The following is a 13,195-nucleotide window of genomic DNA, read 5'->3' as shown; positions in this document are numbered from 1 at the left end:
TCTCATAGAGACAGAGAGGATATGAAATTACTTTCTCTCTTACTATTTAATGATCTTCTAAAAAATTTATAAACCAACCTGCCTTGACTATTATGCAATTAGATATATTTGATTGAGGTATTGGAGATTTTGCCAAAATATAGACTTCTTTTCTAACAAAACATACCAGAGCTACAATATATCTCAGAATTAATAATAAACTAGAGAGTTTGGGACTTTATTTTGGGAATTCGTTACTGAAATAACTTTTCCAAGGTAGTTTCTCTTATAGGGCATTCTTACTTCATGGGCTTCAGAGACAGCTGAGTAGCCAGCAGGGTTCCAGTTTGCTGTCCCTATTTCTAATGAAATTATCTAAAATGTCTTTTTAAAAATTTGTAGCTCTTATGATACCATTCAGTCTCAGTTTCAATCCAGAAAGTCAAATATTTGTGGTGAAGATATTTATTTGAAGAAGACACTTCTCTGGTTGATATGGATACAGGCAAACATGTTGTAAACTTCCAATTTTTACATGTCTTATCTATGAATAGCCAGATCTGCCTTATCCCTAATTTTCCTGGCCAGCCAGCTAATGGTCCTGAACTAATGGTGCTGCTATGTGTAACTCATTCTCTCCCTCTCCTTCAGTGACATTGTGTGCCATTATTAGTATTCCATGGTACATGGTATGTAATTTTCTTTAATACTCTGTTGATGGACATTTAAGTTGTGTGTATGTGTTTTTGCTGCTGTGAACATCATTTCACATATATATATTCTTAAATTTGTGTACATCAATTCCTACTAGTGAACTTGCTCAATATATAATTTTCTTACATAATTAGAATCATGCTTAAGTTAAAAATTTTTTGTAGAAAAACTATTTTATATGTAAAAATATCTTTTCCAATTTTTTTCCTATGATAATTCTTGAAAGTTCAGTGGTTTCAGTATTCAAACAAATAAAGACACCTTGTTGAGGTAACTAATCTAGCAAAAGAATCCTTTAATAAAATCACATTTTTACATAGTCTTTCACTGCCTCATTTCTCTTCATACACAAAGTACAGCAATAACCATATAAAACCTTAAAAATAATCTTTTTCTTTATGAAGTCTCTAATTTTCAAAAATATAGTTGTAAAGGGCAGTTTTTACTTGTGAAAGATGAAAATTGGTTTTATTGATTTGAAATGACATGAACTATAAATATACCAGAGGTTCCTGGGTGACTCAGTTGGCTTTGGCTTGGGTCCTGATCTTACGGTTCACGCGTTTGAACCTCACATTGGGCTCTGCTAACCGCTCAGAGCCTGAGCCTGCTTCAGATTCTGTGTCTCCCTCTCTCTGCCCCCCCCTGCTTGCACTTTCTCCCCCTCAGACATAAATGAACATTAAAAAAATTTTATAAATTAGCAAAAATTTGTTTTCTGATTTAACTGATAAATTTTTTCGTGTGCTTCAGCTCTTCCTTCTTTGTATATAATTGGTCTAATGTTGAAGAAAAATGTTAAATAGAGGTTCACTTTGCATTATTTTGCCTAAATCCATTAAGTGGGGGTGAAATCACTAGTCTAATTGTGATCATACAGTATTCTTTCAATTAATTACTTGAATTATAAAAAAAGATACCTGGATGTAAAACTTGAAATTTACCTATCATAGATAACTACATGAATTTGTTTATTCCTAACCAAAAGTCTGCTTTGAACTTTTGCAATTGGCTCTGTTAATCATAGTCTAGACTTTACTCTTAGCTTTATCAGATTTATTTTCCACTTTTGCAATTCCATTTTAATTTATGGCTTTAAGGAACGTTGAAATTTTATAGGCTAAAAGACAGCATCTGAAGAAACATGTTAATTGGCCTGCTGCTAGAAATACAAAAGTAGAATCCTCTTTGAATGAATTTAGGGCAAGTTGTGGTTTAATTTATATTTCTTGTTAAAGGAATGATTCTCAACTCTGGCTTATATCTTGGAATTACTTACGGGTATTTAAAAAATACTGTGAGCCAGACCTCATACCCAGAGAGTGGGACCCAGCATTGAGAGCTTTAAAAGGCACTCCACATGAGCTCTGCTGTGGTGCAGCCAGGATTAGGAGTCACTGCTCAGCTAGAGTTGTTCAAAGCCAAGTCCAGTCAGGAGTAATTTCATGCTGTGCACAAAATTAGAATGCTTGATAAGCTCAATCAGAGTTTTCCAAAGGGTGATATGTGTATCACTGGTGTTACATGAGGTAATTTTATTTTTTTATTTTAATACTTACATATTTGTTTTAATGTGTATTAGAAAATAAAAATAAGTATCATATCAAACTCCTCACAGCTCCATGGATACTGCTTTGAAGCCAGATTTTTAACAAGTGCCAATTTCAAAGAAATTTGCCTAATGATAGAAACACACTTAAGTGGATGATTATGTAAAATATAGACATATCTTTCTGGCAGAAATCATAAAAACATTGAAGAAACACAGTGGCAACTTTGGTAAAAGGCACCTATTATAAAATCTAGGATTAGAATCTAGAGTATCAGTGCTTTTTCTCCAATGTAGATTTACAATAACTTAATTCTTCTGGCTTTTAAAAATCCAGTGACAGACTTTGAGAATTAGAATTTCTGCAAATCTTTAAATTACTGCTCCCTAACATAAAGTTTCTTGTCACTCAGTTCTCTTGTAGAAGTGTGCCTTATAGATCAAAATACTTTGCTCCTCTTCTGAGGTATAGATATCACGTGGTGGTAAGGACAAGAAAGGAGTGTGTGTGAGTGAGTGAGACAGAAAGAGAGATGGGTGGTAGGAGGGTTTGATGTACAGGTGAGTAGATCACTTAGATACCTGGATAGAGAAGAGTATTAATTATAGAACTTCACCTCCCCTGGTACCTGTTTTCTCCCCACACTCTGAAATTCCGTAAGTCTGCCACAAGTCAGAATACTTTAGGAAACACTGCTTTAGCTTCTCTCATTGGTGAAGTGAGTTGCTCTAGGTGGGCCAATTAAAATGGTCTCCATATAGAGGTATTTAGCTGTCCTATATAAAAGACCTCTGGGGCTCAGAGACATCTGATTAGGCAACTTAGCTCCTGTTATAAATAATAGTTTACTGTTTTATCAATAATGTATATATACTTCAATTATAGAGGCAGCTCTTCTAAGCAAGAGTAGCCACCGTCAACATTAAAATTGTATTACCTGAAGTTAAAAGTACTATGTGCAGTTGTAAGGTAATGTTGTAAATGTCTGTCTTGTGTAATTGTATAGAATGGAAGCTTCTTGCCTAGAACTGGCCTTGGAAGGGGAACGTCTGTGCAAATCAGGAGACTGCCGTGCTGGTGTGTCCTTCTTCGAAGCTGCAGTTCAAGTTGGAACTGAAGACCTAAAAACACTTAGTGCTATTTACAGCCAGCTGGGCAATGCTTATTTCTATTTGCATGATTATGCCAAAGCATTAGAATACCATCATCATGATTTAACTCTAGCAAGGTAATTAATTTAAGCTTTTTAATACTCTTTCTCCCTGAATGTTTCTTAAAAAAAATTTTCATTCAATTAAAAAAATTAATACATGTTAGTAAGTTCCAATTCAATAGCATTGCAGTTTAAAACTAATCTTTAGGCTGATCACAGTTTAATTAAGTGATGTAATAGTAATGACATTACACTAGAGTTTAATTAAATGGATAAAAATTAATTACATTTAAATACAGAAATGTAAGTTTTACATTTTTATTTAAAGTAGGTTTCAAGGCCAGTAACAGGTCCTTCTTACCTAAAGCATGTCAGTTCTCCTCTAGGGAAAATTGTACTCTGGCTGCTTTATTTTTAACACCATTTGCTTTCCCCCCCACCCAGGACTATTGGAGACCAGCTGGGGGAAGCCAAAGCTAGCGGTAACCTGGGAAACACCTTAAAAGTTCTCGGCAATTTTGACGAAGCTGTGGTTTGCTGTCAGCGACACCTAGATATTTCCAGAGAGCTTAATGACAAGGTAATAAGGAATATTAGATGGTAGGCCAAATGTTCTCTTTGAAATTCCTTTGCGTTCTAATTCTATTTATTCTGTAGTTTATCTAAAAATTAATGCCAATAAAGAAAATATTCCTAGAAAAATAGAAGAAACTTAAAATAGTGGAGAAAAGTAGCAAGACATTCTTCTTTCAGAAGTAATCATTTATTTGTTTCTGTATGGACAGCCAATGTAAACATTTCTTTCTCTTGACCATCAAGGATATTATAAATAAGTATATGTGATAAGCATTATAATACCTGGCTTCTGATTTCAAAATGTAAACTCTGCTGATATCTTCATCTAGGTGGGAGAGGCAAGAGCACTTTACAACCTTGGAAATGTGTATCATGCCAAAGGGAAAAGTTTTGGCTGTCCTGGTCCTCAGGACATTGGAGAATTTCCAGAAGAAGTGAGAAATGCCCTGCAGGCAGCTGTGGATTATTATGAGTACGTAGCAGATGCAGCCCTGTGGCCCCCCTGCGGCTGGGACCTGCTCTACATTCTTTATCCAGTAGTACATTTTTAAGTTTGGCAAAGGTTTTAGAATTATGGACTAGCAAGTAAAAATAAACCATCAAATAACTGCTAAAATGTTATAGTGTTGGATTAGAGTAATTCCTTCCCCAGGAAAGCTTTCCTTTAAACTGTTAACCGGTGCCACTTAGTGGCAAAAACAAGAAATATCAATCGTTAGTCTAAACTATTTGGACTAAATTTAGTCTTTTATCAATAAAATTTCATAGAACTTCTTAGCTGTAATGGTTCCAAGATTGACTCTGTCCTTGACTCTGGACAGAACCTGCCTGAATGGTTCAGTAAAGTGAAGTGTTCCCAGTTATTTCCTGTGGTCGCCCTCCATCATAGATACACCTTTAAAATGTGGTACATTATGACCATAAGCTTAGTTAAAGAATTATTTTTAATAAGAATTTGATTTGTAAATTAAATCAAAATTTTTTTCTCAAACATGTTTTTTCACAACTTTTGTTAGGGAAAACTTATCACTAGTGACTGCTTTGGGTGACCGAGCAGCCCAAGGACGTGCCTTTGGAAATCTTGGAAACACACATTACCTCCTTGGCAACTTCAGGGATGCAGTTATAGCTCATGAACAGGTATAGTGCAAGACTTTGGAGCCAGATCATTTTATCCATCAGTGTTCTGAATAGTGATTAGATTATTCTTTAGTTTTATGATAGCTGTATCTAACCAGAATTTTCTGTTTCAGCGTCTCCTTATTGCAAAAGAATTTGGAGATAAAGCAGCTGAAAGAAGAGCATATAGCAACCTTGGAAATGCATATATATTTCTTGGTGAATTTGAAACTGCCTCTGAATACTACAAGTTAGTCTAATATTTCTATAGATAAATGTAAAATGAATAGTTATGCAATCCTACTAAATCATAGGCTTTGGGTTTAAAACTTGCTTTTGCACACATTAGCAGCAGGACTTGTGCTTCTAAGCCTCAGTTTCCTCATCTGAAATGGATGATGCCAGTACCTTGCTTTTGGGATTGTTGTGAAGATTGACTGAAAGAGTATATTAAGCACTTAGTTTGCATAGGACCTGGCACACAATCCTCAGTAAATATTATTGTACCTTTGATTTAATGATAGCAGTATGACTCCTTTATATTTTTATTAGTTTTTGTCTTTAAAACTGTTTTTAAATGAAATTCTCAACTGTTGAAGTCTTTTAAACCTGTATAGCATGTGTAGTATATGTATTTATATGCTTTTTTTCACTAAGTTATATGTTTGCAAAAAGCCACAAGAAAGTCTGGTAACAAAAATATGCCCTGGTTTTCATCAGTGATCACTCAGTCTCCCCACCATTGTGCCCTGGTGTCTAACAGTTCTCCCATCCTCTTCTGCCCATTTTTGATCCCCACCGTAAGCTGAGGCCCCGCTCACTTGTCCGAGGAGTTGGCAAACCTAACCTAGCTTCTTCTGGGAAGGGTCTTCTTGATCTGTCAGTAGACTTGAAACATAGATAATAGGAAAGTGTGACTGTTTGAGATGGTCTGGGCTGTGCTTTCTAGTTTGGAGTTTTCTCTAATTTGTGGGGATTGGGGCTTACACAGACCTTAGGCAGAAGCCAGTTTGAACCAAAGATACAATGATTGATTTGTATTTTATTGTTAAAGAATCCGATGTGTGGGATAGTTTGTCATCTAAAAAAAAAAAAGTAAAATTTGTTTAGGTCCTTCACAAACCCAGAATGTCATCCCACCCTACTTTAAACTGACTGATAGTTAATATATGTTCGTTGATTAGTTGGATATAAAATATCCTCCCAAATAAAATATATTACTATATAAAGAGCACATATTTTGATTTTGATTTTATTTGTATTTTTTAAAGTTTTATTTATTTAAGTAATCTCTACACCCAACATGGGGCTCAAACTCATGACTCTGAGATCAAAAGTCAGATGCTCTTCTGACTGAGCCAGCCAGGCACACCTATATTTTGATTTTAAATATAAAAGTTTCTTATATTTTAAAGTAAAAAGGCATAGAAATGTCTTAATTAATAAATGATCTACTTGTATTAAATACTGAAAAGTTCTCCAGTAAAGTGAATGGTGGCTTTTTGACTAAAGAACAGAAGTATGAAGTAATGAAACTTCTTTCTGCTGCCCTCTCCATAAGGAGGCTAGAATTTAGAACTCTCGGGACTACACAGGAAGGCTGTCTTAACGTTTTAAATCTATGTCCTTCAGGATAGAAAGCAGTGGTAGTAGCAGTTTAGGAATCCTACTTTAGCAATTGAATTTGGTTCCAGAAAGACTTCTGAACATTTCCAAATTAACTGTTTTCTCAAAGAATAATGGTGTGCCAGAAAAATACTCTAGGACCTCAAAGCAACTCCAAAAGTCTTGCAAAAGTGTTTGAGAGGAGGCAGTGTTAGAATGCTTGGCCTCCCAAGGGGACAGCTTTGAAGGTATCACCGTTAAATATAAAATTTCAGGTTTGTTTGCTTAAAACTATATTATCTATCAAATACTTATTTTTCAATGTAACTCTTAAATCACATGAAATATTTGTACTATTTGGCAGAAATTACAGGAGTATTTAAGTTATTGGATCTAAAGCATCTATAGGATTAATCCCTCATAATAAAACAGTATTAACATTTGTTAGCATCTACTGTAAACAAGATGCTATTTTAAGCACTTCATATGTACTAATCCTTTTCATTCTCACAAAACCCTGTGAGATATCTTCCTAATTTTACATATGAGGAAACAGGTTGAGTGACTTGCCCTGTAACAGAGCTAATAATTGGCAAGTTGGGATTTGAACCCAGTCTAGCTCTAGGACCCACATTCTTAACTGTGATGCTAGCTTCTCATTCAATGAGGATTCAATGTGTATTAGGTAGAATTTGGTTAGTGTTTAAGTGTGGGATTTAATGTTTTTCATGAATCAGTGACTGATGGCTTACACATTAGAATTTTAAGTGCTGTATTTTGAATTTTGACAAAATGCAAAGACAACAGTATGACTGAAAAGAGATTATGTGGACAAAATTTTCTTACTTTTAAGATTTTTCCACTACAACTTGGATAGTTTTTCTTTTTAAGGCCCTGTGGACTTTTAAAAAAGTTTGTTTTTATTTTTGAGAGAAAGAGAGAGCGAGCAGGGGAGGGGCAGAGAGAGGCAGAATTTGAAGCAGGCTCCAGGCTCTGAGCTGTTGGTACAGAGCCTGACATGGGGCTTAAACTCATGACTTTTGAGATCATGACTTGAGCTGAAGTCAGATGCTTAACCAACTGAGCCACCCAGGTGCCCCTAGATAGGTTTTTTTTTTTTAATGTTAAAAATACTATATATGTCTTTTGAGACACTTGAACTCATGTGTATTCCTCTTCTCTGAAGAATTAATAGGGCCCTCAAATTTATTCTAAGAGTCTGGATTTGGTTTTTGTGTTTCCAAGACAACTTTTCATTTTGTTTAAAAGTAATGGAGAAAGTAGGAGATGTTAAACTCTAAAATAAATTTAATTTAGAGGCAGGAAGAAAAATGAGTGTTTTATTTTATGATTATTATAGCCAAAAATAAAAATGATCATTATGTAAGAATTAATTTCCTTTTTTTAGAAAGACACTACTATTGGCTCGACAGCTTAAAGACAGAGCTGTAGAAGCACAGTCTTGTTATAGTCTTGGAAACACATATACTTTGCTTCAAGACTATGAAAAGGCCATTGATTATCATCTGAAGCACTTAGCAATTGCTCAAGAGCTAAATGATAGGTAAGTTATACACCTTCTTACTATAATTATAGCAAAATATAGATGCATTATCAAATTTCTAGAATTTTTCCTTTGTTTTTAAGTTTGTTTCCTTTGTTTTCTTTTTAATTATTTTTTAAGGAATTTCGTCTGTTTTGGTTCCTTTCTCTGTATATTGTTGTTTGAAGGGCTAGCATGCCATAGGAGTTTACAGTGGTCCATATAGCCTTGAACCAAAATCAATAAATAGGTCACAAACTGTTACCTACAAAGGTCTTCCTGACTACAACAGTGTGGGAATTGTGGTGAACTTAGAGGTAAGGCCTAGTGTAAGGGAGCAGCTGCGACTCAGCCCCAGCTGACTGATGCCAGGCGGGACCAGGGTCTGTAATGTTTGGGTGCTCCTCTTTTTTCAAGAGAAGTTGGAAGTCCTGAGTTTTATATGAGATCTGATTTTTTAAATATTGGTGGCCATTTTTTTTTAAAACTGTATGATAAAACAGTATATCTGTGCAGGCATTTAGTCTGTGATATTTGCTTTAGAAAGACAGATTTTTCCTTCATTATGATGAACTACTATTCTGTAATTGTTCAAAATGAAGTATATTACTTCAAGAGGTGGTACTTTCTCTCTCCCCACTGGTGTTCAGACCTGGACTAAATGATTACCTGGTAGGGCTGTCATGGAAAGAAAATGGGATAGTTTAACTAAAAGACCTATTCCTTAGATTTTATTATTTCATAATAAATTATATGTTTGAAAAGGATGTTTCCCATTTTCATGCTTGACTCGGAGCTCGGTATTACATGGGTGATTTCATGTCTCCAGTGTTGTAATAGTACGTTCTTCATATGAAAGACCAAATCCAAAGCATTGTTTATACCTTTAATTACTGCTAAGTAGCTTTTATTCCACACATAGCTCTCTTTTCAGATAACTATATGTTAACTTTGAATTGTTTTGTAGAATTGGTGAAGGAAGAGCATGTTGGAGCTTAGGAAACGCATACACAGCTCTAGGGAATCATGACCAAGCGATGCATTTTGCTGAAAAGCACTTGGAAATTTCAAGAGAGGTATGAAACTAAAAACGGCTGTCTGCTATTGTGATTCACAAATTAGCAGGGGGGAAGCCCTATTATTTCTCTAGATTTCTCCTGTATAAGCTAGTAATAAATCCAACTCTGTTATTCCTTTGGCATAAAAACTGCACAAAGCATTTTGAGATACAGATCAGAGGTCTGTTTGCATTGGCCTTGATGTAGGAAGATAGGAAGGTGAGACCAGGCATAGGGGAATGGAAAGATTACTAAAATATGCCTCCTATCTCTACATGGAAAAGTAGCATGGTATGGAAAGAAAAACATGGGTGTGTTTTTTTTCTTTTTTTTTATTTTTATTTTTTAATTTTTTTTAACATTTATTTATTTTTGAAAGACAGAGACAGATCATGAGCAGGGGAGGGGCAGAGAGAGAGGGACACACAGAATTGAAAGCAAGCTCCAGGCTCTGAGCTGTCAGCACAGAGCCCGATGCGGGACTCAAACCCACAGACTGTGAGGTCATGACCTGAGCCGAAGTCAGACGCTCAACTGACTTAGCCACCCAGGCGCCCCTGTTGTCTTTTTTTTTTAAAACATGGTTTTTACAATCAGGGATTTATAATCAAGATTGTAATTGTTAGAGTTTGCTTTCTGGCTATTTGAGCTTGAAAATCTTTTCTGAGCCTCATTTCTCTCATCTGTAAAATGGGAAGAATAAGATCTACCTTGCAAATCATCATAAGAATTAGAGAAAGTGTATGTAGAAGTGCCTAGTGTAATGTCTATTGCTGGCTTAATATTATTACTAAGATATGGAAACAATATTCTAAGGAAATTTTATTCATGTGTTGTAAAGTTAGTGTGTCACAGAATAACCTACATTATTATTAAATATATAGAGATTAAGAGCAATTAATATTTAGAGAATGGAAGTATTAGTAGAATGTAATCAGCTTTCCTATTGCCATACTTTAGAAGCTTCCCTTTTCTTTAGAGCAACTATTATTGAAAAAACCCATTTCATTCAGTCTCTTAAGTCTAATAGAACTATTTTCATTTCTCTATATTTTCTTCCAGTTTTAGGTTCATAACATTTTCAACTAATCTTCACCACTGTCTTAAATACTACTCTAAAATAGAAATGCTTGTGGTTGTAGGTTGGGGATAGAAGTGGTGAACTAACCGCACGACTGAATCTCTCAGATCTTCAGATGGTTCTTGGTCTAAGCTACAGCACAAATAATTCTATCATGTCTGAAAATATTGAAATTGACAACAGTTTGCATGGTAAGTAACAGGCCTTCAAACCCAATTTCTTTAACCTCCGTTACATTTAAATTACTTGCCACATGTTTACTATATCCAGAGAAAATACATAACATAGGAAGCTCAACTTTTTGTAATACCTTTTTGCTTTACCACAATCCTATTGATTGCACTATAGAATACAGTATTTTACAGTGTTATCTTGAACTTAGAAATGGTAAAGGTATGATTATTTTCTATGGGGTCATTCAAGTTTATAAATGTGAAGATGACAATTAAAAATTTTATTGTTTACTTTTTAATCCCAATGTTTTTACATATTTGATTTTTGTTTAGATCTTGTTTCATTTCTAAGGTGATACCTTAGTATTATTACTTTTTTTTTAATTAAAAAAACCTGGGAAATTTTCTTTAGGTCAGTACTAAAGAAAAAAAGATTTTGTTTGACATCGTTACAGGGAAAAACATGCCAGAATGTCTCTGTTTGTATGTGAAAAAATTTTTCTTCTTTTTTAAAGTAAGTCTTAAACCCCATGTGGGGCTTGAACTTACAACACACAGATCGAGAGCTGCACTTTCTACCGGGTGCCCCCTAAATTCTATTTTTGATTAAAGAAATAAAAAGGGACAAGATTAGAATCACATTTTTGAATACTTTCTATATGTGGTTATATGGGATCCCTTTTCTAGATCTGGCTGAATCTTTAAAAATTCTCAGTCTGAACAAAGTTACTGGTAGAGATTAAATTGCTTTGAACTTAAAAGTCAATGAAAAATCTAACTTTTATCTTTCCAGTTCCCTTCTTTAAACCCATATAAAGAGGGGTGCCTAGGTGGCTCAGTCGGTTAAGCGGCCGACTTCGGCTCAGGTCATGATCTCACAGTCCATGGGTCCCATCCCCACATTGGGCTCAGTGCTGACAGCTCAGAGCCTGGAACCTGCTTCACATTCTGTTTGTTCCTCTCTCTGCCCCTCCCCTGCTCGCTCGCGCTCTCTCTCTCTCTCTCTCAAAATAAAATAGAGTAAAATTTTTTTTAAAAAACCATATAAAGGAAGAAGGAAAGGAAATTAGCAGCTAGTCATCTGATTAAGATTTTGAGGGGTGCCTGGGTGGCTCAGCCGGTTAAGCCTCCGGCTTCAGCTCAGGTCAGATCTCACGTTCGTGGGTTCGAGCCCTGCATCAGGCTCTGTGCTGACAGCTAGCTCAGAGCCTGGATCCTGCTTCTGGTTCTGCGTCTTCTTCTCTCTCTGCCCCTCCCCCTCTCATGCTCTGTCTCTCTCTGTACCAAAAATAAATAAAACATTAAAAAAATTAAAAAAAAAAAGACTTTGAAAAAACATTTAGTGAAGGTTTCTGAAGTATGAGCAGTATAATAAATTATGACCCTGTGCTTTGCAACTGAAAAATGGGCTAAAAAGTTTTCCTGTGTTTAATTTTCAAGTAGATTATGTTGTAATAGGTTTCATATTTTTACAAATTATCACTTGTCCTCATGGACCCCTCTAACTATAGACCTGTTTCTTTGTTCCCACTTAAAACTTGAAAATACTAACAATGTTCATTTCTTTACTTCACCTCCCATTCTCTGCTCAACTCACTTCGCTTGGGATTTGGCTCTATCATGACACTGAAACCTTTTCAGGGTTACCAGAGAGCTCCATTTAATTAATCAAATCATTGATCAATTTTCAGATGTCAAGTTACTTGATTTCTTAGCAGTATTTCCTATAGCTGATCATTCCCCTCTCAAAATTCTTTCCCTTTCGGCTTCCAGGATTACTCTCCTTTTCTGGTTTGCCCCCACCTTACTGGCCACTCTCAGTCTTCATTACTCACTCCTCATCATCTTTCCATCCCCAAAATTTATAGTGTCCAGAAAGTGCTTCTATCCCTCCCTTTCTTCTGTCCATCCTGTTCTTCCTTTCTGATTTTATCCTTTTTTCTCTTATCCTGTACTCTAAATCAGTGCTTCTAACAGAACTTTCTGTGAAGATGGAAATATTGTATATCTAGTCTGTCCAATATAATAGCCTCTAGCCATGTGTGACTCTTGAGCACTTGGAGTATGACTAGTGAAAAAGAGGAAATGAATTCTTAGTATTATTAACTATAATTAATTAAAAACTTAAATCCACATGTGACTACTATATCAAATAGACAACTCTAGATGATTTCATTCAGTTGGTTGGCTTTTTATATCCTTTTATATCCTCTAGATATCCTCTATTTTCAAATTGATATTTCCAGCCATAATTTTTATGTTTTAAGATTCATATATATAGAATGCCTGTAGGAGTGCCCGGATGGCTCAGTCGGTTAAGCATCCAACTCTTGATCTTGGCTCAGGTCATGATCTCATGGTTCATGGGATCAAGCCCTGCATTAGGCTCTGCACTGACAGTGAGAGACAGCTCGCTCTCTCTCAATAATAAACTTTAAAAAAAAAATGCCTGTAAATTAAAAATAAGACAGACAGATAACTAAACAATGGGTAAAATGATGAATAGAACACAAATAGCCCATGAATATATGAAAAGATATTTAACTCATTTAATCAGGGAAAACCACGGTGAGGTAATACTGAAAACCTATGAGGTGGATGAAAATTAAAAGGCCTAATAATACCAGTATTGAAATGTGGGTAA

The 13,195-nt window shown here is 35.2% G+C and overlaps 2 protein-coding genes across 2 annotated transcripts in view; one reads left to right on the top strand and one right to left on the bottom strand.

The window, feature by feature from the left end:
- Window positions 1–13,195, bottom strand: part of AKNAD1 (AKNA domain containing 1) — a 104,330-nt gene that overhangs the window by 72,805 nt on the left and 18,330 nt on the right. The window lies entirely within an intron of this gene.
- The window catches only part of GPSM2 (G protein signaling modulator 2), a 46,895-nt gene that overhangs the window by 16,002 nt on the left and 17,698 nt on the right, over window positions 1–13,195 (top strand). The window contains exons 3-10 of the mRNA XM_029946336.1: window positions 3,250–3,471; window positions 3,841–3,976; window positions 4,302–4,444; window positions 4,989–5,112; window positions 5,226–5,341; window positions 8,105–8,260; window positions 9,207–9,315; window positions 10,440–10,569. Of these exons, the coding sequence (XP_029802196.1) occupies window positions 3,250–3,471; window positions 3,841–3,976; window positions 4,302–4,444; window positions 4,989–5,112; window positions 5,226–5,341; window positions 8,105–8,260; window positions 9,207–9,315; window positions 10,440–10,569 (1,136 nt within the window). The remainder of the gene's footprint in view (window positions 1–3,249; window positions 3,472–3,840; window positions 3,977–4,301; window positions 4,445–4,988; window positions 5,113–5,225; window positions 5,342–8,104; window positions 8,261–9,206; window positions 9,316–10,439; window positions 10,570–13,195) is intronic.

The sequence above is a fragment of the Suricata suricatta genome, chromosome 8 (assembly GCF_006229205.1).
Source record: "Suricata suricatta isolate VVHF042 chromosome 8, meerkat_22Aug2017_6uvM2_HiC, whole genome shotgun sequence".
Taxonomy (NCBI): Eukaryota; Metazoa; Chordata; class Mammalia; order Carnivora; family Herpestidae; genus Suricata; species Suricata suricatta.
Note: the sequence above shows the minus strand (reverse complement) of the source record. Positions and strands in the feature narration are given on the sequence as shown.